At 37.6% G+C, this 25,896-nt stretch overlaps 1 protein-coding gene across 6 annotated transcripts in view; it reads right to left on the bottom strand.

Annotated features, from left to right (window-relative positions):
- The window catches only part of LOC121859968 (CCR4-NOT transcription complex subunit 3-like), a 99,258-nt gene that overhangs the window by 29,473 nt on the left and 43,889 nt on the right, over positions 1 to 25,896 (bottom strand). For 3 of the 6 annotated variants that reach the window (XM_042356943.1, XM_042356947.1, XM_042356944.1), the window contains 7 exons: positions 25,124 to 25,261; positions 12,810 to 12,983; positions 10,608 to 10,803; positions 10,274 to 10,366; positions 9,205 to 9,515; positions 7,384 to 7,468; positions 4,047 to 4,369 (listed from right to left, as the gene is read on the bottom strand). In XM_042356943.1, coding sequence (XP_042212877.1) covers positions 4,047 to 4,369; positions 7,384 to 7,468; positions 9,205 to 9,515; positions 10,274 to 10,366; positions 10,608 to 10,803; positions 12,810 to 12,983; positions 25,124 to 25,261 — 1,320 coding nt within the window. The remainder of the gene's footprint in view (positions 1 to 4,046; positions 4,370 to 7,383; positions 7,469 to 9,204; positions 9,516 to 10,273; positions 10,367 to 10,607; positions 10,804 to 12,809; positions 12,984 to 25,123; positions 25,262 to 25,896) is intronic. The other 3 variants (XM_042356946.1, XM_042356948.1, XM_042356945.1) reach the window with 2 other exon arrangements.

Below are 25,896 nucleotides of genomic sequence, written 5' to 3' on the forward strand. Positions count from 1 at the left end.
CAATTAGCAGTGGGACATCTAGGAGTTTCCTTAGCCCATAAACAAATGCAGGACACAAGATAAACAAAGTAAAACTTTTTATATTTGGGTTAAACTTTTACCCCTGAAAATTAGCATAAAGATAAAATGGAGAGTGAATTAACAGAAGAGTAATAAAAGCCTGGCATATTTATTGAATTCTTAGCCAGACATATATAATGAGGTTTCCTGTAGTGATGTGTAAGAATTATGAATTGTACGTGTGTAAAAATGGAGTTTTATGGGTGTGTGTGAAAGTGTATTAACAAAGTTTATAATGCAATGTAAAGTAGTTCAGATAATTTTGATTAGAAAATAATATATATAAGACTGAAATGTCAGATCAGAGGAAATTAAATTACATGGTGTTACAAAAGAAATGATATACGGTACTGAGATGAAAGATGCAATAAAAAGTTGGGCTACAAAGAAAAAATTAACAGTTATATAGAGTATGGGAGGTATGTCAGTCAAAGTGGAAGATTGGATTATGTATATGTGGAGAACTGAGTGATATATACTTTTTTGTAAGTGGAACAGAATCATCATCACAATTTTACAGTGATTTTCATCTATCGCGTAGTTTGTCGTGTTCACCTGATGCCAGAGAGAGAGAGAGTGTACAAGTGAAAGAACTGAGAGACCTATACTGTATGTACAAGTGAAAGAATAAAAGGGGATATGTTTTAGAAATCTTCAGTGGTTGGCAAGGGCTGGGGGAAAGTGACCCCTGAGAGCCACACTGTACCTAAAGTCCTATAATGTACAATTCAAGGTTAAATGTACAGGGTGTTGGCTATAACATAAAAAACGTTTACCAAAGAGAAATATCTCAAGTTACAGAAGCCCGAATTTTGAACATCTGGATATATGAATGATCTCCTTATGGTTTAATATTTTATTGTTCCCAATTAATAAATGTTCAGCCCACAACTACAAACCAAATATCAATCTCAGGAATTGGTTTGTGCGGTGAGGCCACCCCCCCCCCACTCTCTCACTTTTTATTCTTCTCTATTCCTTTGATTTCATTAGTGTACTATAGTTCATGAGTTCATGCAACAATATACAGTAGTGGCTTGTGAGTGAAAAGGAGTGCAACAGGACTTATTCATATCCACTTATATGGACAGGTATGGGACAAGGTTTACTGTACTCTTTTATTATAGATTTTTGTCTGACCTTTGCAATTATTTTTTAAGAACTTTGAGAGGAAATAAATTTAAATTTTTTTCAGGAGGCTAAATAAATCCTATAAAGGTAAAAGAAAAAAAGAAAAAGAAAAAAAAAACCAGTGTAATGGAGTAGTCCCCCTTGATGCCCAGTGTCTGGCCTTTATACCTCTCTTGCAATGCTGCTTCGTGTTGATGCTGACTCACCCACAGTTTTCACACTGTACCAGTTAACCCCCCCCCCCAACCTCTGATGGCTTGGAAGCTGGTAGGACTTCACAAATTACAGTCGTCGAAATAAATAATGTCACTATTTCCAGACAGTTTCAATCAAAAAGTAGCATCTGGCAACTACCAGACTCGCTTTATTTTTGCTTTTATTTTTTTTGAAGTGGAACACAATTCTGTGAAATAGTAACATAAATTCATTAATAAATGCAAAAGCAGTTTTTCCCAAGAATTTTGTAAGAACAAATCATGTTGTTAAAATTTCATTATAGTTTGAAACAAAATAATATGACATATGAGATTATCGCTCACGGACGTTCAGGAATAACTTGTGGAGTTCTAATTAAACGTTAAAATGAAAACGTATATATTAACTGTGTTAAGTTTAAATGAATAGCGAATAAAAAATATGAATTGAAATACCCGTAATGCTCATAGTTTATGCCATGTCTTTAATGAATATGTAAACAAATATACTTTGTATTCACCACCTAGATGGACGAGGACATAAAGCAGGAAACATTCTCAAAACAGTTTTGAGCTTTATACAAACTACAGTATGTTTAAAGAAACATTTCTTGAGGACATTTCCTCAAGCAATTATAAGAAACGTAATTGTCATCTATACTCTGAAGGTAATGCATTATTTAACGCCCAAGAATAAAATATAAAACTTTAAAGTTTTCCGTTCGATGGTCACTCGTTACTGATGAAAAAAGTAAAACTTGGTTAAATTATTAACTTCTATGAAACTTTATTAAACTAATAATAATTTTATTGTAACAAATGCCTTTCATATTGTTCTAAAAATAAAACAACTTCTACAGTAGACAAGGAAATAAGCCAGATGCAGAATATTCTACACTAGAAGTGTTTACAGGCTTGTGTTGCTGTATCATCTCGGACTGGCTGTCCTTTTTTTTCCTGCACACATTTTCTTCATCTTTTAAGCAGGTGATTGGGATATAGTTCTTTTACCAGCAAAAATATGAGGGAATGCCAGAAAAGGTTAGGTAGCAAAAAAATTTGGCTCAGGAGTTTAGGGTATATACCATCTTACAATGACAATGTCCAGCCCACTGGTCAGTGGTCAGTCTTTCCCTTGGCTCCCGCCAAGTTGCCAGATACCGTTGTTTGAAGTAATTATACTGTAAACCGTGATGTCATCTCGTTGGACGACTGTACCGGCTATACTGCTCAATGTATCCATAAGACGGCTATGAATATGCCTCATTTTCTCTCAGATCATGTTGCTACTCGGTCGCTTTTCCTCATATCTTTGATCCACAGAGAGTGCTTTCTCTTCTTTATTTAAGAAATGATCACGGAGCATATAAGTGACTCAAGTGCTCTCTGGTGCCCTTCCCACCAACATTAGCCTTAATGCCACCTTCACTAATCTTTGTAATTCTTATAGTCGACTCATTAAACATGAAAATGCCTCCTGACACACACTACAGTTTCACCACGTACAGACGATTATGCACTTTCACTTTCTGTTCTAATGATATTTCATTCCTCACCCTCTTTGGAGTAGCACCACTCACATCACCAGAGTTACACTTCAAGGCCAGAAACAATATTTTTTTTCTGATATTATGAGTTTGTGGTAACTGCAGATACTTAAATTGGATAAAGTGGTTGGTAAATCAGACTATAATATATAAAACCCTTCCCACACTTAATTAGAGAAAAAAAAAAAAAAAATCATATTAAATTCTGGAAAACTGTTGTTCTAAGGTTCATGCACCTGGAAGAGATTACTGAAATAACAAGCCAAAGGGATCAAAGGTCATCTGGTTGGGTTGATAGATAAACCTATTGCTATAAGAGTGAGATTTGATTGAGGTTTCAAATAGAGATTTATCCCTGGATAAGTTAGATCCCTCAAGGCTTCTTGTGTTAGGTCATGATCAGTCAAAGGTTAAGGTCAGAGGGTCAGATGTCATTCAGGGGATGTCTGTTCCCTGTTATTTAATGCAACTCTGATAAATTATGCATTACTGCAACTTCTTGTGTTTACAACTGTACTGTAATGGTTTCACAGTTCATGTGGTCATCAACCTTACAATATACAGAACTCAAAACTGTGGATAGTAAACCCCTGGTTGGAGAGGGATTAATATATGTGTAGGATTGCATAGACTGATTGAGGTACATGTGTAGAATTGGAAGAAATATATATGTGCATAAAAGAAAGATTTGGGTGACATGTAAGTGTGAGTGAAAAATATGTAATGTAAAAGAGCCGAGTCAAATGTAGGTGTAGAAGTGAGAGAACTAAGTGAAATATATGTGTGTGTGTGTGTGTGTGTGTGTAAAAGGTCATTAGTATTAAGATCAGAAGTTGTGTATCTATCATATAGTTTCCTATAAGCTCTGCAGCAACCATCTATTGTTCACAAAGAAGTGTTGTGAGGAATATGACACTTAGGATACACACACACAATCATTCTTGTACTGAAGACAACAAACAGCCTCACAAAAATATACAGTAAGTCATCCAACTGTTACTTTCTTACTATCTGATACATAATGTTCTTGATCTTATGCTAAGTATGATAATTAACTGTCATATTAACTATTAAACTTTCTGAGACAACAAAATAAAATCTCATTTATGCGTACCGGTAGGTCCAAGCCGCTCACCTGTGGATAGTATAGCGGCGTCTGGCACGGTTGGCGGGGCAAGTGTATTCTCAATCTCTCCGAATCGGACGGGTGAGGCATATGGAAAAAGGCCGCCTGTAGCATTTTAAACTGTAGCTCATGCTCAACTGTTAACTGGGCTGGGCCTAGAGGAGCTACTCCTAATAGTGGAGGAATGTGGGCTTCACAAGTCCCCGTGCTTTTCCCCGAACTATTAGTGCAGGTTGAGTTATTGTTACTATTTGTATTAGTGCTGGTAGTCGTACTGCTACTGCTTACAACACAACTGCTGCCATCCAACACTGTAAGTATCAGAATATTAAAAAATGAATGATGTAAATTTTATATTATAGTAAAATGAATGTTAAAGATTACAATTAAATGCAAAAGAGAATCTAATCTAACAATAAAGAATATTTTGAGAACTCGGGAAGTGTATGGAAAAACAATACTAAAAAAAAGGGGGGGGTTTAATTTTAAAATCCCTTTTTTACAATTGAGATGAAGGACCATGTGACCTGTTAACCCTTAAGCCATGGGTTAGGGTGCTGCTGGCAATACCCCCCGCGCGGGGTTAAATCGAGAAAATAAATCAACATTTCTAAAAATAATAAAAAAAATAAAAAAAATTAAAATAATAAAAATAAATGGCGGGAAAATAGGCGGACGTTTTGGAACGTCACCCGGGGCCTAAGGGTTAAGACACTTTGTCAGGATTCAACCTGGCAAAGCCTGCCCTGGCCACTGGTCTGTCTGTTGTGTTCTGTGAAAAGGAACAGTGTCCTATAAAGACCAATTAATGGTTGTTTGATAACACAGCCACTTGCCAAGTAACCCAATAATACACAAGGGTGACAGGTTAACCACTATCCAGCTTTTGCTTTGAAAAATCAAGCTAGTCGAACAGTTACCATAGGAATACAGTACTTTGCTATATCACATAACTTGAACCACTTAAGTTATAAAATGGGTCACTGACATACTTCCCTTTAAATAATGTGTCAATAAGATACAGTAACTCACTAAAGTTGGAGAGAAAGAGAACCTCCAGCCAACCCAGCAGTAAATGTACCTAAATTAACAGCTGGGTATAAAGGCAGTTGAGTGTGATGTGCCTCTTGTGTACTGAAAGCTTAGCTATTAATATTCACCTTCACTTACTATAGCCTACGAGTCATTTATCAAGTGCATGCATAGGTTCCAAACTGGAGTGACATTGCATAAAATATTGTATCACCTCTCTAGCTCAAACTTTCTACACAAGTGAACTTCTATTGGTCAGTGTGAAGAAATTTTAACTGAAGTTCTGAAGTAATATATACTTTGGACATAATCTAAGCATAAATGACTTTGGTAAACAGTGCAGGACCAGCCATAACCTGAGCTGTATTCCAGTTCCTTTCAGCAGTATAGTACCACTGTCAACACTGGAGCCCATCCTAAGGTGACACTTGTTGTAGTAATGCGCATTTTGAGAAGCCACATGTCTGAATGTAGTCATAACTAGATGTAATTAAACTCTCTCAGTTGCTCATTCCTTCTCTCTCTTGTTTATTATCTCTCGCTCACTCACTTGCTTTTTCTTTTTTTGCTAGATACACTCATCATCAAATACGAGGTTTGAAAGTTTCCTTCTATTCAACTTGAAAGTCAAAGTTGGAGAGAGGGAAGAAGCTAACACACAAAACTGGGACAAAACTACACTAATTTGATCCATATGTCCAATTGGTCATAGAGAATAATATGGAGGAAACACACTAACACACAAAACAGAGAGGGGAGGGGAGGGAAGTTCCCCACACTACTGCCGCATTTCTCTCTTCTATAAAACCAGGTACCCAGAGAGATGAGGCAACTATGTGTGACCTGGGTATGATATAGCCACCCTTGTGACAGGATATGAATACAGTACTAATAAGCCCCATCACCTAATTGTTTTAAGATGAGCAACAAGAGAAGCACCCGTATGTGCACCATTACAAAATAATAACCTGCAATTACTGTTTCTGCCAATAAATGCTGTAGCCATCTAGTCATCACAAAATGATATCGACACAGGTTGTTGTATTATCATCAGCTAGAACCAAAAGGAACCCTCAGCGATAGATCCAAAAACATGACTCATCAGCACCCCATTTATGGTGTCACACCTCATCCCTTTAACACACCTGCTGCAAAGTGCTTGGTCAGTAATGCATAAATTTAAACAGCAGTTGGTACTTAAGAGAAAGGGATTGAAATAATCCCTGTTAAAAACATGTGATGCCCAGCACATGGGCATAAGCTTTATATCTAAGAAATAACATAATTTACCAAAGAAGAATGAGCAAAACACTGTCTGAAGGTTGATAAAAGATATACTGAAAGGTTGCGAGTGAACCACAACAGAAGACTACCCCTAGTTCAAACCTCTGACAAGGTAACACCTAAATATTCCCAACTCTTTAAGAACTTTGGCCACTAAAAACAAGTTCAAAAGGGACTAGACATCCTGAAGGACAAAATCAAGAGCCACACAATAACTATTAATCACATTTGTACAAGCAGGAAGTCCTCACTATACACACTCCTACTACATGTACATGAAACTTATAAATTAGTGAACACTTTTCATTATCCACAATGTATTTTTACTGACAGAGGTTGTATATTGATTATCCAGCAAACTTAAGACAAGAAACAAATCAGATTTGTGAGTTTTCCATCATTTTGGGAAAAAGGGCCTAGAATATACACAAAATACATGACAAAATTTAGAGAATATAGCCCTGCTTACTGGAATTTCTTAGTATTGTACAGATTACACATGCTGAAAATTGCCACACCGATTTCCTTTATGGGCGAAGGAGGCTCCACATACTATACATGACTGAGTTTTTAATTCTTGACCTAACGTCTCACTGGTCTTCAACTCAGCCAGCCACCTGATCAACAGTCCAAAACCTTAATTTGATAAGTATGAAGAGCTGCTTGTAATACTGCCTAAACATCCTTCATGTGGATAGTGTTTTCTGCCACTAAACAATATGAGCCTACTGACAGAGGTAGGCTCTACCAAATGCTGATGGCTTAAGGGTCTACTGAGGACCCATAAGCCATAAGAAAGGAAAAAGTAATAATACCAATAAGGTAGGTGATCAAGATAGAAGTGTAAATAAAGACGAGTTGGGAAAAATGTGCCAATCTGTGAGGGGGTGAATGTAATAAGCTACATAAAGTGACAAGAAACAAGCTAGAAAAGATATAAATGCAATGCAAATGTTGAAATACTGTATTAGATATCTGTTACAGTATTACAGAACTGTATCACACTAACCTGAGGGTGGTATCGATGTGGAATTAACCTCATTAACTTTCTTCTGAGCTATCGCTTTTAACGATACCGCTGTATCAGCAGCATTCTGAAATAGTTGTGACATTTGTTTATTTGCTTTTACAGTACAGTATATAACACAATTCACTGCACAAACACAAAAAAATTTAAGTATAAGCACCATATATTTGTGTTACTATAAGAAACAGTGCACATAATCCTTGAAGAGAGCTCTTTGATGTACAGTAACATAAAGTACTACAGTATAAGCAACAGTTGGAGGTCACCTTACAGCTGTTCATCTCTCCACTCCTTCACTCTATCACCTCCATCCTTATTTCCTCTTGTCACCTTAATTACTATCAAACATTTCACTCCAAGACAATATTCATATTTTTCAGTTCAATGATTTTCAAGCAACAATTTATTTTGAGAAGCTATTTGCTGGTTTAGTTAACAAAAAAATTATTTTAAGGTTTTCAGTTCCTCAAGCATTTAATGCATTTTCAAGAAGATGAAGTGTACTGATGATTGGTATTAAATTCTTTGTTGTTTGGGTCATATTGAACAAAATATCAACCATGAATTAAGGTTTCCAAAACCAGGTTTTAAAAGACTGATATTTCTTTTACATATACAAATTTGCCTGATGGCAACTGGGACACCATGCCATCAGGTAATCACAGCTAATCCGTGCAAGTGTGGAAAATGGTCATTAACCCCTTCACTTTTGAAATTTCATTTGGCTAACACCAGACAATTTCATTCAACAGAGACGAGTCCCATATACAAGTGGTTAAACACTAATTATGATGATTATACCCACTAAACCTTACTTAACTATGAACGACACAAAGTCCCATTTTCCAAGTGAGGAGACAAATAATGGAAGTACAGCTTAAAAAAAATAAATAAATAAAAAAACACCTAGTGCCAGGGGCCAGAGCTTCTAACACTGCCCAAGAACTGTGCATTGCTCTACAGTCAGCCATACAAGCCATTTGGACAATACCTGGCAATGTTTTGGTACTATACAAGCAAGATACCTGCAGCCTAGTGCATCTGAAATTAACCCCTTCACTACAGGGATTCCACTTTAAATATTTAATTTAGCTAATATGCCATACGATTTAATTCAGCACAAAGAGACCCTTGTACACAAGGGATTAAATCCACATTCAAATAGCATTGAATACCAAAGAGAAACCGCATTTTCAGAATCTTAAGTCTGCTACACAAGCTTAAACTTTTGCTAAGACTTTTCTGCACAAACAAAATTAAATGTGCACAGGGAAGGATTGTGGAGTGCAAAAACTGTTTGTGGTTTGTACACTATAAAGCACAGCCAGAAGAGATGTCTGCACAAACAAAATAAAGTGTGTGTAGGCTAGTTCATACCAGTTGCTCAGTTTTCAGCAGTAGCATCAACATTGTTTGACAATGTTTCACAATCATTCCAAATGATTCATGATAAAGTTAATCAAGATCTACCACAAAGTGAGAGAGTGGAGGGAAAATTTTCTGCTGAGTCCAGCCACCCCATCTCTCCCAAACCAAATTTCTCTCTCACTCCTCATTTTTCTTATTTTATAGTTTTGTATTTATTTTCATTATTTCTAAGTCGCATTAGAACATTGAAATTATATTAGGCCAGGAAATTTGAAAAAAAAAAAATATATATATAGTTGTAATAGAGGAAGGAATCCACAAATTTAGGAATCTGAAATTGTATTTCATGAATTATCGTGACTTCACTGTACTACAGTATAACAAACAAAAGACTGAGACAGGTGAGAATTGGTGATGATACGAAAGATTACATACCATAGTTGGCGTGTGCACTTGATGTGTTGATGGGGTTGATGGCGTTGGTAATGCTGGAGTAGTGGTGGCACTACCAGCTAGACTGCCCTGTGGAGAAGTAACGCTCACACTGCTGCTCACTCCACTGCTGAGACCATTACTGCTGCTGCTGCTACTGCTGCTGCTACTCCCACTACTGTTTGATACGGAGTTCCCACTGCTGCTACTGCTGTTGCTGCAACTGCTACTACTGCTGCTGCTGCTGCCACTCCCACTATTACTATTCACGATACCACTGTTTATCAGTCCACTTGGTTCTGGTGAATGTCTTCCTGTAACATAAGAAATTCAACAAATACTTTTTAAAAAAAATTTTCACAACAAAATAAGAACAGATCTTCATAACCCAAATCTATGGATGAACCTGGAACTGGGCAACTTGTGAATTACAGTCATAAGATAAGGATGGAAGACCCAGATTAATCCATTAAGCATGAAAGATGTAAACTAATTTGCTATTATTTACAGTTCCCCATCAAAACCTAGCTTCAAAAGGTAGTAGGTAGTAGGCAGCTATCAAACAGGGAGGTACTACCACCTGGGAAGATATTGGAAGCATAATGTGTTGTCTAATGGTAGACCCTGCTGCCATATGGCATCACAAAAATTGTGACCAAGTCCCAGGTTGTTAATCTGACTTTCTGCCTCATTTACACAAAATTGCAGGGTTTCAAATGTTTCTCTTACTTTGACAACACAACATAGATATAATTTCTCAAAACTGATCTATTTTTTATTTTTATTTATGGTCCTTTATTGTGTCCTTCCCCCCCAAATTTCTAGTAATGCACATTTGCAGGACTACAAGTGGGTAAATTTTACAACTTTGGTGTAATTCATACATTTGGATCTCTGTCAAAAAATTGCTGAGAAATTTGACATCTACAAAAATGTCCAAAACGTTGTGAAATCCGAATTAGAGGGATTAAAGTGTAATCGAGTGTATGGGCCTATGGATACTTGTCAAGAACCCAATCCGCATGAAAGTCTCTTATGCTTCATTCTTCAAAACTATTAATCTATGACTTACCTGTACTGTTGTGTTGTGAGGCTGAGGTGATAAGGTGGTTGGAAGTTCCCGAACTTGTGCTGCTGTTGTTTGGAGTAGTTTGAGAAGTTGAACCTGTTAAAAGTGGAGAAATGAAATGTGACATCCTGTCCAAGAAGGAATGAGAAATCTGTGAGGCCACCCAACTTGCAGCAAAGCCTGACACTGCCCAGATGATATGCAATGTTTTAGAACAAAATATAACACATACTGTACATCAAGAGTTTGAGACAATTCAATGCAGCTTTGTTACAGACATATACAGCCATCATGAAGACCTTGTACATATTCTCATTAACATATTGAGAAGACTAACCTGATACAGGCTTTGTGGGGGTGGATGGAGGTGGTGTGGCCTTGGATGATGAATTAGAGTTGACCACAACAATGGAGGCAGTGGACACAGAGCTGCTGTTATTGGTATTACTGCTACTATTACTACTCAGGTTACTGTTGCTTGTGATGCTGTTGGTCGTTGGTCTTACTACCAATGGTTTTACTGGCTGGCTTGTCTGTCAATGATTATCCATATTATTCCTTACATTCCAAATTCAATATTCAATGTTAACTTTTCAAATATTGCTTACAACATGAAAGAAGTTTGATGTAACAATTCAAACAATACTCATACCCTGTGTCCTTCCATAGAAAATTGTAGCATTTGTTACTTCAATTTGGAGAGGGACTGTATGGATGGACACATGAGATGGGCAACACTATGAGCCCCCATGTGTGAAGGCATAAAAAAAAAAGACCCTAGAGGCTTTGTGTACCAACTTTATTTGAACAACTATAAACCCTAACCCTAACAATGCCTTTTACTTAGTTTCACTGAATATGGCCCTGTGGTCATTGAAATTGGTTGTTTTAAGAAAAAGTTGAAGCACAATGGGTGAATTGACAGACAGACAGATACCCCTCAGGCCTAGCAAGATAAAAAAAAAATTGCAGCTCACAATATATGAACACCTAGGAGCTATTACTCACTCATTTTCACAATGAATTACTTGGGGCAAATATATAAATGAAATTCCATAAAAATTAAGTAATAAATTTCATTGATCTTAATAAGTTTTGTGCCAATCACCACAGGTTATAAGGCTCAGCAAGCTGGGTGAACACAGGTGCATTAGTAGATGTGGGGAGTACTAAAGCTTCTCTATACAGTTCTGTACAACACAGTCTTACCATTCCATGTTTCTGTGGGTTTCAATCATTATCTTGTATCTTATTTTGTTTTATTTTATAAAAAAAATTCTGAACTGTATATTCTGTTACGTTTGATTTTGGTGCATTTTTTTTTGCACACGTGTTTCTTTATAGACAATAACTCCTTTATATAAATGATGTAAAACAAATATAAAATGAACTTTAATGTAATCGCACAAAAGTTATGTTTTGTCTTCAACTTATGATTTTGTGAAGAAATTGCTATTGAGTTTTCATATACAGTATAGTATAGTGAAAACAATATTGAGATAAATGTTTAAAGATTTTTTTGTTGTGAGGGGAGTGAAAAAATGGTACAGTAGTCCTAACTGAATTAGAATGTAGTAATCTCTGGCTAAAAGTAAAAATAAATTTTACAGATCACTAAGCACGCTCAGACCCTCAGTGTCAGACCAGTAATTGGTGGGTGGCTGATGGCTGGTTGGCTGGAGAATAATGCATCAATATGGATAACAAAAACAAATAATTGAAGACATTTTTAGTACAGTATACAGTGAAACTTCTGTATAACGGACTCCTCCCTCCATATACAGGTACTGTAATCCGTTAGATGGGGTTTTCACATCAAACAGACCCTCAATATAACTAACTTTTCATCTTTATATACAGTACTAGTTCCTTAGATGGAGGTTTCACATATAATGGACTCTCAATATAATGGAATTTCCTCTCCATATAGGTTGTTAAATAGAGGTTTCACTGTACTGTAGTTACACACTTTGGAAGCAAAACAAGGAACCTGTCCAGATCAAACCTTGATTCTCTCTACTGAACCACAAAGAAAGCATGGGAAATTGGAAAAGTTGGTTCTATTTAAGGAATGAAACTTTGATGAACAAGCTTAAGCACCACTTAATCTGATCCACCAACTTTTGCAAGAGAACTATTTACAATGCTTATAAATCACACAAAATTTATAACACTGCTGGAATCACAAATGTTAGGACATCTGCCCCAAAATATATTTGTTCCTCAAAGCCAAGGCTGATATTAAAGCAAAGGGAACTTCCTGAGTGATCATATCTTCTGTCTATAATGGATACAAGTTACCTGGGCCAGAGACTTTTTTGCTGGGGCTCAACTATAACAAGAGCTGGAGGATACTAATGTTTTAAAGGCATTCCTAATTCACCTTGTATGTAATGTAGGGAATGTCTACCCAACAGTGTAAGGGTTATTGAGAAAACCTCAGGAATGGAAGGAGAGCAGATTAATAGAGATATCAACTTGGTACCATTATGTCATGAGAGAAAAAAAAAAATCCTGAGCCAACAATGGTTATACTTACTGAACTGACTGATCTGGACTCTTCATTTTTACTACTTCTCTTCTTATCGTGAGGTGTGGTGGGTGCGTCATGGTCGTTGGAATGGTTGGTGGCAGGTGACGGGGCAGGTGAAGACCCACACACCGATGATGGTGTTGACCCGTCTGTGCTGTCATGACTCCCGCCCAGCACATGCTTATATGGGATGAGACGGAGAACACAATATTAATGACAATTTGTTAAGAACTGCTAAATGAACCTTATGTCCCTTTTATGCCATGATGTACACTCTCACCAAAAACTTCTCCAACGCTTTAAGCACTATGCAATCTGTAAATGAACAAAGAATCTGAAGCCATTCCAAGATGTTGCGCCTCATTCTGCTCATTCTCAAATCCATTGTGTCCAGGGGTTCAAGACATTTTTGTGGAGTGTGTACATCCCATACATGGGCTGCAACATTCCTGACATAGGTAAAAGTGGCATGTAAAGGTCCAAGTCAAAACAGAATAAAAATGTAGTACATGTACAATATTCATCTTGTCCATTGCATATATGACCTTTGGTTCAAGGTCACTGGTTACTGGTGATCAGCTTAAAAAAAAGTGATTCCCCTCCAGCATGACACAGGCATCTCCATAACAATATCCCCTGATACTGTACTGATTGGGATATACAAATTACTGAGGGATAACAATAGTAAAGAATAGTATTCATTGTTATTAATTCACTATGGGAAGCTGATACTGAATTCCCATTTTATGGCCAAGATAGAGATAACCAATTCACACAATACACTATACCAGGACAGTACAGTACTGTATCTCAAGTACTGTATCCCCTAAAAGTATCTGTACATGCTCTGTGTGAACCAGTATGAGACCACGGATAATGGTTTTTGGGATATGCGTGTCCCTGCTTCACGATGCAATGTGTATTTATTTTGGCGTAATAAATGTGATGTTTGGTTATACTACAGAGCCATGCATACCAACCCTCCGAAGACATTAAGAGTCGCATGTAACATTTTGGAAGTCATCGGACCCATCCTGGCAGATAATCTTTTGAGATACTTTACATTAAAGTCTACACAATAAAAAAAAAAAAATAAAATTCAGCTTTCAATTAACATCCAATAAACTAATAATAAAATATGAGGCTTATGTAATCTGAAGTTCTTCACCCAGGTAAAGGTACTGTTCACGTAGGACTACGGTCCACAGTAATCACTAGCCAATTGGATTAGTCAACCAAGATGTTCAACTTGCCCTCAGAAACTTCTATTAGCCTAAGGCTAGCAGGCGACCATTAATTTTAACCCCGGTATTACTGATATTTATATCCTTTCATTATTGCTGTTTATATGCCTACAAATTTATGTTCTTATGTTATAGTGTGCAGTCAAAGCTAATTTTAGGGGTGAATCTAACAAAATTTATAAATGGGGGTTGGTAACTATGGTGGGACTTCAGTTTCAGAATTGGTAACACTGTTTGTAGCATCAGCTGTTGTAGTGATGATCAAGGTCAAGACAGGTTGGTGAGAATCTGGTGTCTTGTTATAAAATATGTCTAGGATTATACCTAGGATTTCTTACACACATGACGGTGCTCCCGATTGGCCAGGTGGTTTAATGACTGTGAATACAGCCAATAGTCAATGAAATTAGCAGTGAAAACATAACTTCCACTCCACCATAGGTGGTGTAGATTGTGAGTGTCTTGCAGGACAATCACTTCCTGCCTCATTCGCCTCGTCACCTCAATACTCAACTGCCTCATGATAAGTGAATAATTAATAAGTAACATGTGCTTCTATTTTTAATCAATAGGTATGCTGTATTACACTGTAGTGCAGTAATAATGTATTCCATATGAAACTCTCTTCTATTTTGTACGATTCTCTTATCACTTTCCCATTATATTAGGCCGCGGTCCCGAGCGAAACTATTTACAGCGAGCAAAAAAGTGTATAAACTTTTATCCATGGCATCTGTTGTAATGTGTAGGAAAGAGGAATTTGGTACTGTAATGGTCCTGAATAAATTCTCTACAAGACTGTTTCAATAAAAGATCCTCAAACAAAATATTATGACTTGATATAATAATGGAAATTCATTTCCTTTATCCAAAAACAGTAGCTGATTTTTTGCATCTCAAATTGAAAAATTTAAGGGAAAAATAGAGTTCAGTTCTCCAATGACAAAAATACTGTACCCCAATATCATACAGTACTATACCCCCAAAACATAAAATCAGTTCACAAACAAGAACAAAACCTACCAAACTACCGTAATGATAAAATAGTACACAACTACTTTACTGTACTCCAAAACACATGAAAAAAAATAATAATATACTGTTTAACTTTGGCACATTACCTTATACCTTATAGGAGGGAGTAACACATGTGATCTGTGTGGGATGCGTAGGAGGGTCTGCCAGTCCCCGGTGATTGCCAGGCTAAGCACTTGAACGTGTCATGTCGCCCATAGGATGGTTTGCATGTGGAAGAACTTACTCTTTGTACATAAAATAATATATACTGTACCAGTAAATGTGAGGAATAAATAAAAATAAATAGAAAAAAAAAAACTGAGTTGCCAAGTGGCAATCTTGTCACTAGCACCTGACAGTAGAGATGTGAGAGAACACCACTTCCTCCCTCAGTCTCTTGTGCTTGGTCCCCAACACCCAAAAATACAAGTTGAAAAATAACAATAACGTTGCTCACAGCTTGGTTGAGATCCCGATGTCTTACCCTCCACTCACTCCAACAATCCACACTAGCTCCGGGATGTAAAATTTTTTATTCTCTTTATGTTTCTGACCTTATTGTATTGTAATCATTTCTTTAATTTTGGGGGACACATTCTGCATGAAAGATTAAGTGTGCATTATAACAGTAAAAAGAAAAAATACTGAATATTTCATGTCTACCCTGCTGTGATAAGTCCTGCACACTTAAGATATGTTTACTCTCGTTATGTTCTTGACCTTATGATAATTATTATTATTTTGTATTTCTTTTTGCACATTCTGTATGTAGGATTGTGTGTGCATGTAACTGAATGAAAAGAACAAATTGAAGGCAATTATGTTTATCTACCTGAAATTATGAGTTGAAAAATAATGATAAAATAACTCCAACCTCAGCCTGGTACGGAGAACATTAGGGGGATGCGACTGCCCTAGCCAACTCTCGGGGGAGAGGGTTTGAATTTTTGCCAGTGTACTCAAATTTGTATGAGTTGGTGAGTTACTGGACCACTTGACTTGAGACAAAGATTACATGCAAGTTGAGTTGCCAAGTAAATAAAGAATCCATACAAAGTATTTTATCCTGCCTGGACATTCAAAATATACTAAGAACGTAGAGGAACGTCACCCAAGCTTTAGGGTTAATACTGCCTGTACTGTACAGTACCGTATATCATTAAATAAGTTTCTAAAGGTTCAACAAATAAATACCAAATGAAGACAGTTGATCAGCTATTGAAAACTAATGAAAAAGTAGTTTTCCCCACCCCGAGCAGATAACAGCATACACAGGCACCACATCTGCCAGCATATATTTCAAAATCCTGTACAGTATTAACCCTTTGAGCACTTAACTCGACAAAAGTCGCATCTAAAGGTATCTGGTAGGGGAACTTAAATTGACTTTTGTCCACATCCATATAAAAAATTTTCACTGTTAAGAATTAATTTGACTATCATTGAAGAGTTTTGAACTGCACGTTCAGCTTCATGTAATTTGTTGGTGGGAGCTCAGAAACCCAAAAAAATTTTGACATCAATTTGGCTTGTGTCAGCTGATACTCACCAACACTATCAGTTCTCAGTTTATATGCCTTGACAACATTACTACTGAACCCTGAACAGACGGACAATACTGCAGAATGACATATAAAGAAATTAATTATTTTAATATAAAATAAGAGAAATGATCATGTGTTTATGCACCACAGTTTGTTGATGCCTGGACAGCTCATCAGTTGATTACTACTAACCACATATTTCAGCTAATCTGTATACAATACTGAAAATAGGTTGGGATGATTCATGAGTGGATTTATGACAGTCATGTAATGGTCAGCATGCTCGCCTCGCAAGCGAATAGACCCGGGTTCGATCCCCGGCCAGGGTGAAACTATGGGCAAGTTTCTTTACACCATTTGCCTCTGTATACCCAGCAGTAATTGGGGACCTGGATGTTAATCGATTTGCGGATCGTGTTCCGGAGTAATGGTTAGCCAGTGCAGTTGGCGAGTTGTCCGGTCTTCTCGGACTATTCCTTGACACTGGGTCATGCAATTCACTAACTTAGGGTGTGGTTGTAGTGTTGGCGAAAGCTTCTACACTGTAAACAAATTCACGCCTAAGTGGCCCTAGGGCTGGCCATCATCATTACATGAGGAGCAACCATTATTATTATAATCTATTATAAGAAACATTAGGTTAATAGTGCATACAGTATTTATCAGTAGTGATCAGTAAACAACATGCAGTCGTCTGCCAAAGCTCAGTAGGCCTACCAGTACGGTACACAGGAGCATCAACTGTAATGGGTGACAGCAGAGTTATTTATAGTGGAATCTCAGTATTATTAACAATCTTAGTTATTACAGGAGCTCCTCAGGTTATGTATGTATGACTTACGGACATCTGCCGATATGAAAGGAGTCTCCATAAAGTATATTATTTTAAGAATCCGACATAAGTACAACCATTCATAGTAATGTTTGAGAACTAGTTTGCATGGCGGAATGGCAGGTGAGGAGTGGAGAGTCAATACACCTTACGCTCATCTCAGTAACATGTCCCAAGTGCAAAGTTTTTTTTTAACACTATTTTTCTGCCCTCAACATGGCTCGCAGATGCAAATTGAATGCAAATGATAGTATTGCATCCAAGAAAAGGAAAACAATTACAATGGAAGTGAAAGTTGATGTAATTAAACGTTCTGAAAGAGGTGAAACACCGTCAGTCCTTGGTAGAGCATTGGGTTTCAGTCGGTCAACGATCAGAACAATTCTGAAAGACAAAGACATAATTCTTGAACCTGTAAAAGGATCTACACCAATGCTGTCAATTGTGAAAACAAAACAAAGAGGTGCATATGGATGGAAGATCAAAATCAGCGGCGTATGCCTGTAAGCCTAGCCTTGATTCAGGAAAAAGCGAGAAGCCAGTCCCAGGTTCCAATGTAAGTGTTAAACTTTAAATTTACAGTATTCTATTTACCAGATGACTTAATTTTTACTTTCATTTACTGTATTTTGTCATTCTATTTCTTCTTTTATCTTAAATTAAACGATTCTAGATGTATATAAGGACTTAGGCTATGATATAGTGGGATTTTAAACAATGATCTGTAAGTACAATATGCACATAGGGTATGTGGTTCAACCTAAGTACAATTTCGATTCAAGAACGTCCATAGGAACAGAACTCATATGTAACACGGGGACTGCCTGTACTTTAGTATATTTAGTCAGTATGTTTATTTTTATTATGCTTCCCAGTTCCAAGAACGTGAAAGTGATATACACTACAGGTGTACCCCGAAAATTTACGTCCCATTAAACGCCGCTTCGCATAACCGACGAGTAGATAAGAACATAAGAATGAAGGAGACTGCAGCAGGCCTATTGGCCCATACTAGGCAGTCCCGTTTACACCCAACCCCTATCGTTCATGTAACCGTCCAACCTATATTTGAAGGTACTCAGTGTGTTCGAGTTAATAATGATGTTTGGCAACTTGTTCCACTCATCCACTCCACTACTCTTTTTCCAAACCAGTGCTTACCTATCTTGCACCTAAATCTAAATTTGTCTAATTTAAAACCATTGCTTGTTTGTTCCTGGTCGGATATTTTAAGTACCTTTGTTATATCATCTGTTCTACCCGATTTCCATTTATACACCTCAATCATATCGCCCCTCACACTACGTCTCTCAAGGGACTGCAAATTCAGAATGTTTATCTGTCCCTATACTTAAGGTTCCTAATGCCAGGGATTAGTCTAGTCATCTGCCAGAGATCCAACGACTGGGAGAGGAGCGGCAGAGCTGTTCTGAATTTGGCGGGCGGTGGCGTGGTATGAACACTTGCCAAGAGAGGGCTCTGAGCACTGCCCTGACTCATTCCCGTCATCTTTGCTCTTGTTTTCACTTACTGTGTGCCTCTGACTTCGTGTTTTTCGTTATTTCCGACTTATGAGTGTTTCTCAATCATGCCTAAACACCCCACTGATAGTTCCTCTTGTGCGGGGCAACTGATGTGATGTATTAAGGCCTAATAAGAGTGGTGATGGACCAGCAAAGAGTGGTAGAGACTTGAACTTGCCACCCGAGACCATCTTAATCATCCTCAACGCAGGTAAATAAGTCTCAATTTATGCTTTACATTCCCAATTTAAGGGTTATTATGCTTGCTTTATGTCTGCTTCATTTGTTGCCAGAGAGTGTGCATGACAGATATATCAAGGATAGATGGGAGTTTTTGGAGGGTGGCCGGTTCCTAACCCCCTGAATTTGTTTTGTTCTTATGAGATTAATTGCTTTGATAACTGTTGACTCGCTAACCAATGACTTTTCCTGGTCCCTATATGCATCAGTTATTGGGGTACACCTGTATTACCTTTTTATACCCAACTCCTATACAAGTACAGTACTGTAATACAGTAGAATCCCAGTTATTTGGAGTCTGGGTAACCGGCAGACTCAACTCACCGGCATCAAAATTAAATAATAATATTAATAACAATTCCTCCAAAATCAGCTATAATCGTAAGTTTGAATACCACGCACAACAGGGATGAGCTGCCATATTTGTTGCTATGATAAACAATAAAATTGATACATAACATTTTATCAAAAAATACAATAGCACATATTAAAAAAATCATAATAAATAAATAAATAAATATAAAAACAAAAAAACAAAAACACCAGAGTTCCTTCCACACTCCAACCATCCTTTGGGAGACTTGACACAGTTCAGCCAGGAAGTCAACCAGCTGACTCACAGACGAGTGGGTGGCGCCGCGCTGGTTGTGTGTATGCCATGAGGCCCATGAGGCCACATGAGGAAGGCATGTGGCCAACGCAGTTATAGCCCATCGCCTCTACACACATTCACTTCCCAATCATACACACCCATGGTTTTCATTTTTCTTATTTATAGTTTTATATTATACTGTACTGTACTGTTCTTTATTTTTTGCCCATATTAAAGTATTGTAATGATTTTTCCTCACCAAGGTCATAGACACCATGGATGTAGGGGACTTATGTGAACGCCAGCCACAACAGTATGCTTGGAGTGACTGCACTAATTTTACACCCGAAATACCAGTTTTTTATCGAAGTATGCCCGCGTACTGGGTCTAGTGAGACTTACATTGCCCGGGGCATAAGGGTTAATGTAAAATATATCATTATTAGGAATGTATTTTGAATTTATAGAATAGTGAGTAATAAAATCTCTCATACTTCAAAATCTCTGGTATTTTGAGCCCCCTTTCCCTCTTTAGTTTGAAATAATGAGGCTCTACAGTAATGTTGTTTTGAATCTCGCATGCGCCAATGTCGCCAGGCGTGGCAGTATCACTGTGTGTAGAGGTAGAGATGTAGTGTCACCCGCCCACCTCATTCACATATTTCCAATTTCCTGCCAAAATTCAGTCTCACACGTTCTGCCTTACTGATGACAACTAGTGCTGCTCCATGGATTATTTTTGAGCCCAACATTCAAGAAACCCATCACCATATCTGGAAAATGTCCTGTAAGAAATCCTGCTGGTATTCCAGCCAACAAACAAGTACCTGATAGAGCTTCAGCAGCAGTGAGCACTTGAGTGTAAAGAAGCTGAAAAAGTACCACCTCCAATAAAGCTGAACTTATGTAAATTCATAGATGGTAAAGCTGCCACTAAGGTGAGTGAGTGCTAAATTGGGCAGTAGTGACCCTAAAAAGACCTTTGGGACAACTCCTGTATCATATCCCCTCATTTGAGGCCAACTGCACAGGAGATAAGGAAGGGTGTTTAGTTTATCTGAAAGGATTAACAGATTAACCCAGGCTGATGTTGGGTGTCCACTTCCAATGAACTTGAGGAGCTCTTAGTAATTCACTATGCATGACCAGATTGATCCTAGAAATCCCATTTTACATCAGTTGGGACAAGGAGATCTGTGGCATGGTTAAGGGAAGACTTGCGACACAGTTTATGAATGATAAACTTGATGAACATTTTAAAAAATAATGGCGAGGAAGATGATAACTTATTTACTATTCATTATATTACCCTTTACTCAACACAGCTTCTCCTTCACTTATTAGGATACACATTTTTTCAGAGGCTAAGAGGCAAAGTTTTATTATATATACTGTACCAGTCAGCATCCAAAGCTGGAATAGATGAAGTGCCATAAGTAGTGCTTACCCTGTGTCTCATAAGCTCAATGTCAAGACTTGCAATTAAACTAATTTTACAGAAGTATGTAACTTACCCTTGTGGCTTGAATTTACAGTCATGCCAACCCAGATAGTACCTTTTCTTAATTAATCTATGAACTCCTGAAGGACTTCTCGATGCTCTACTATGAAACATACAAAAGCACATAATGCTAACAGAGTAGCAAATATTACATGCAGGCAACTCTCCCAAAAATAAGAAGCTTTTAATAAAGATGGCAGGAATGAAGTTGGTATTGAAAATCCCAGGTAACTGAAGAAAGACCAGAAAAAGTACATGCACATGTGATTGTAATAGCAAATCCCACTTACCTTTGAGTCTTCCAGGGTAACTTTTGCTTTTAATTCCCTATTTTAAGAGTGAAGGTTGTTCTACACACTGTATATTTATGTCAGCAGTCAGTGGTGAAGTTTGAATCCAAGGTTGAAAATTAACAGCCATGGACTTGATAACACACTATACACAGGTCTCCTTGGACTGACACCAAGATACAATTTTTGGGGGGCAAAATGACATTTCACACCAAAATATATAAGAAAATAAAATCAACTATACTACAGTATTCTGTCTACTAATTGTCTACTATATATGTATATTTATATAATGACTGAATCTTTTATATAATAAATTTGTTAGTATTATTAGTGCTATATCAAACTACAACATAAAGAAAAGAGGAATGGCTCAAAATTTCAACAAAGTTTAAGATTAACTCAAATAACTTGTTGCTTATACTGCCATCCACACAGTGCACGCTCATGTGTATCTTCTCTCGTTCATCAGTTGAAGATGAAGCACTTATGAAATCTTATTTTGTAGCTGAGTTTGAGTCAGGTGGCCCTCATAATACAGGCTGGATCAAGTTCTCCTTAATATTCCCATAATGTAAACCAGTCTTCTTTTAGCTATTGATTTTCTTATTACAAGGAACCACTTGGTAACAATCCCTAGAACAAGACATGAAAATAATGGCAAAAATACTTTTAAATGTTTCACATCTCTCCCTATCATGTCTAACCAATCAGCAAATATGTCATCAAGACTACTATTCACCACATAAAATTTCAAGGTCAATCAACCATCTTGAAATTCAGTTTCAGCTGACTAAACCAAGAACCTAAATGAGATGGGAAGGTATCTGAGCCACCTGAATATGAACTCTGATAGAAATGATGGAATTGAAATTGTTCACCTCCACTACTGAACAGAAGTCAGCAAGCCTAGAGGGTTAAATACCCAGCCCCAAACCCCAATTCTTGGCTGGAATACAAAAACTGAGTAAATGAGTAAATTAAAAAAAAAAATAAATAAATATGTCTTCAACCTTTATAATGAAACAGGGTCCCACATGGCTAATGGCCCACTAGGCTCAGTGCAAACACAGCACAATGTACACTAGGCCTGTTTTTTTTCCTTTTAAACAAAGCAGCAGTGTGGCAAGCACTGCACTCAAATACCCTCACTCACCCAATTGAAAAGTTAATTTTTGCTGCCTACCATAAACAGGCACTCCCTTAGTTGCAAACATCCAGTTTACAATCGTTTTTTTTTTGGGGGGGGGATGCTGAGGTGCTGACACAAACATCTCACTGTTTGTGGAAATGGTCTTCCTTCCACCCAACACAACCTTCACCCTTTAGCTGATGAACCAGGGCACCATAGCTATCATTAAAGCTTATTACCTGAGCCCCACATTCAAGCACCTGGTGGACTTTATGGACAGCCAAAATCAGTCAATCGGGGATTGTTGGAAGTCCTACAACATAATGAAGGCAATTAAAAACATCAGTGCTTTGTGGAAAAAAGTCACCAGCAGCTGCATGAGCAGTGTGTGGTGCAGGGTTTGGCCAGATGCTGGTCATGACTCCTGTGGGTTTGAGGATGTTGCACCTGCCATTACAAGTGACATTGTTCAGCTGGCCAACCAAATTGGACTTGATGAAGTTGACACAGATTCACAGACAATGTGAAGAAGCTGCTGTATTCTCATGGAGAGACCCTAACTAATGAAGAGCTAGAGTAACTATAAAAAAATGCTATGGAAGAGAAGGATGATGATGCTGAGGAAGTCCCATTAAGGAACTTGATACCATCCCTGTTGTCAGAGGCCATCGCCAATATCGATGAAGACCTTCAAATGTTTTCAAACAATGATCATGAAACGGCATGAAGCAGTGCTGCGAGGAGAAGTGTTCTGGCAGAGTGACAAGTATCTCTTACTACAAGGAACTGCTCTGAGAGAAGTAACGGCAGGCAAGGCAGTCTACCTTATATGCCTACTTCAAGAAGCCACAACCAAGCTCATCTTCCCAGCAGTAGCTCCACCCATTTTGTTTCCCACTGGTGCCATGTAGAGGTGGGAGTGACAGCAGATGGCGGTAAATACATACAAACTCCAACCAAATGCACTTGCTCAAGAGACCAATGTACAGTCAAAGTAAAACATTGTTACATCCCCCTAAGTGATGATGAAGAATTTGGATAAAATGACAGCAAAGCTTCGAGGTTTGAGTTTGAACGGGGAATTTTGCTAATGTTCTTCGTCATGGGTTTCAGACCATAAGGCACGGTAGGTGTAATGTGACTTTTTTCTTTGAATGTACCTCCATACTCCGAGACGTTTAAGAAAAAATTACTGAAAATTTTTATAAATGCATTTGAGGTAAAGTCAAAAGCAAATGCCTCTCAAAAAAGACAGGCATATGTAAATTAATTAAACACTTAAGTGCTAGCAGTAAGACCCTGGTTTTTGAAATTCCACATAAAACAAAAATGATTCATCAATTACTGCAAAGGTGAACTTTGATTTAACCAGTAAATGAACCCACTTCTGTAGACTTGTATTACTCTACTGGAAAACTTGCCTCACCCATATTTCAAGAACATTCTGAGGGAAAAAACACTTCTATTCTCCATTACTAGATCTGAAGAAGCTGTACTACTACCCCGTGGCTCATCATCTTCATTATCATGTCTGCCCCCCTTGGGAGCTATAAAACCTCTCAGATTTGCTAATCAAATTGGTTTGGTACAACACAATTAATTACACATTGCATGTTTTCATCACCCCCCCCAAGATGAACAAGCAATATACTGTACTGTGTACCAAAACATCTTCATCAGTCTGAAGACTTCTTTCACTTGCACATTCCAGTTGTTGCACCAAGTTATGATACCATTCATAAATATTTCAGAGAATAAAATGGCTGTCAAGATGGTAATTGCAATTGGTTTGTAACGAATATGATACAGAGCTCTCAGGGGGATCCTTTTCCCAGAAAAAGTTATAAGAAAATCCATATACCCCTTTTAGAGTTGCCATATCTATTGATTAGACACAGATGTGCAGAGGCATGTATAACTCAGCATTATTTTATCCATTTGTTTGGGATATAATTAAGTACATCATGTAATATGTACACCTAAACCATGAGCAATTGTGTAAGAGCCATTCCCCTTTAACATTCAGGGGCTCCACTACTGTAAGAAAATGAGAGGAGAGAGAGAGAGAGAAAGAAAACCAAATATACAAGAAGTTTTAAACCAAGCAATAACAAAATTTACATTTCCCTGCAAACATATGCAACTAAAATGAAAGACCTACAGAAGCATCGGGGGTTTCTTCTTAGAGTATTTTCAAAGGAATTTAACCCTTTATCATTACTGTAACATTTTTCAACATACACCCAAAGTAAAAACAATGGGATGAGCTTCAAGTAGTGACTCCCCCCACATTCCTAAGAAGTAACCCCCTCTTCCTACCTTTGATGGAACCCCTGACCATGCATCTAATTTGTCTGATGAGATCAAAGGCAGGAAGTGTTAGTATGGTTACGTACTTCACTTACTTTGCCTACAGTTATTTCAGGAGTTGGATAATCCAGGTCATCCATGTCAATGTCGTCGTAAAGCCCAACATTTTCACTGAAGTCGGGGTCTTGCGAGGACTCGATGTAGTATTCGACATCTTCTTTGATCATTTTAATCTGTAAAAATAAAACAAAATGAAATGTATTACAGTACTTCAAAGTACCACATAATTTTCATCAATAACCTTTACAATTTGGGTGCACATTTCACTATACAGAAATAGATTAAACAAATAACACACAGAAAGGAGATGGTCAATGAAGTTATCAATTTTATGGATATTATGTGAAATCCGTTGTTTGTCATTCATTCACCTTGGACAGTTGCTTACAGCTTCCTCATACAACTGACTACCCAGTACATGAACACATCCAGCTGCACATGACATGACTGCCACGTGTGCAGTTCTTGGCGATGAGTTCTTTTAATACCTGTATAGCATTACTCATATACTGTGTGTGTCTACCAACATCATCTCAGGGCCAATAAAAACATCCAGATCCATTTGACCCACACATAACCTCACCTCCAGACCCATATATAACCTTACCTCCAGACCCACACACAACCTCACCTCCAGACCCAGATATAACCTTAACTCCAGACCCACACATAACCTCACCTCCAGACCCACATATAACCTTAACTCCAGACCCACACATAACCTCACCTCCAGACCCACATATAACCTTAACTCCAGACCCACATATAACCTCACCTCCAGACCCACATATAACCTTACCTCCAGACC

The sequence above is a fragment of the Homarus americanus genome, unplaced genomic scaffold (genome assembly GCF_018991925.1).
Source record: "Homarus americanus isolate GMGI-L3 unplaced genomic scaffold, GMGI_Hamer_2.0 scaffold38393, whole genome shotgun sequence".
Lineage (NCBI taxonomy): Eukaryota > Metazoa > Arthropoda > Malacostraca > Decapoda > Nephropidae > Homarus > Homarus americanus.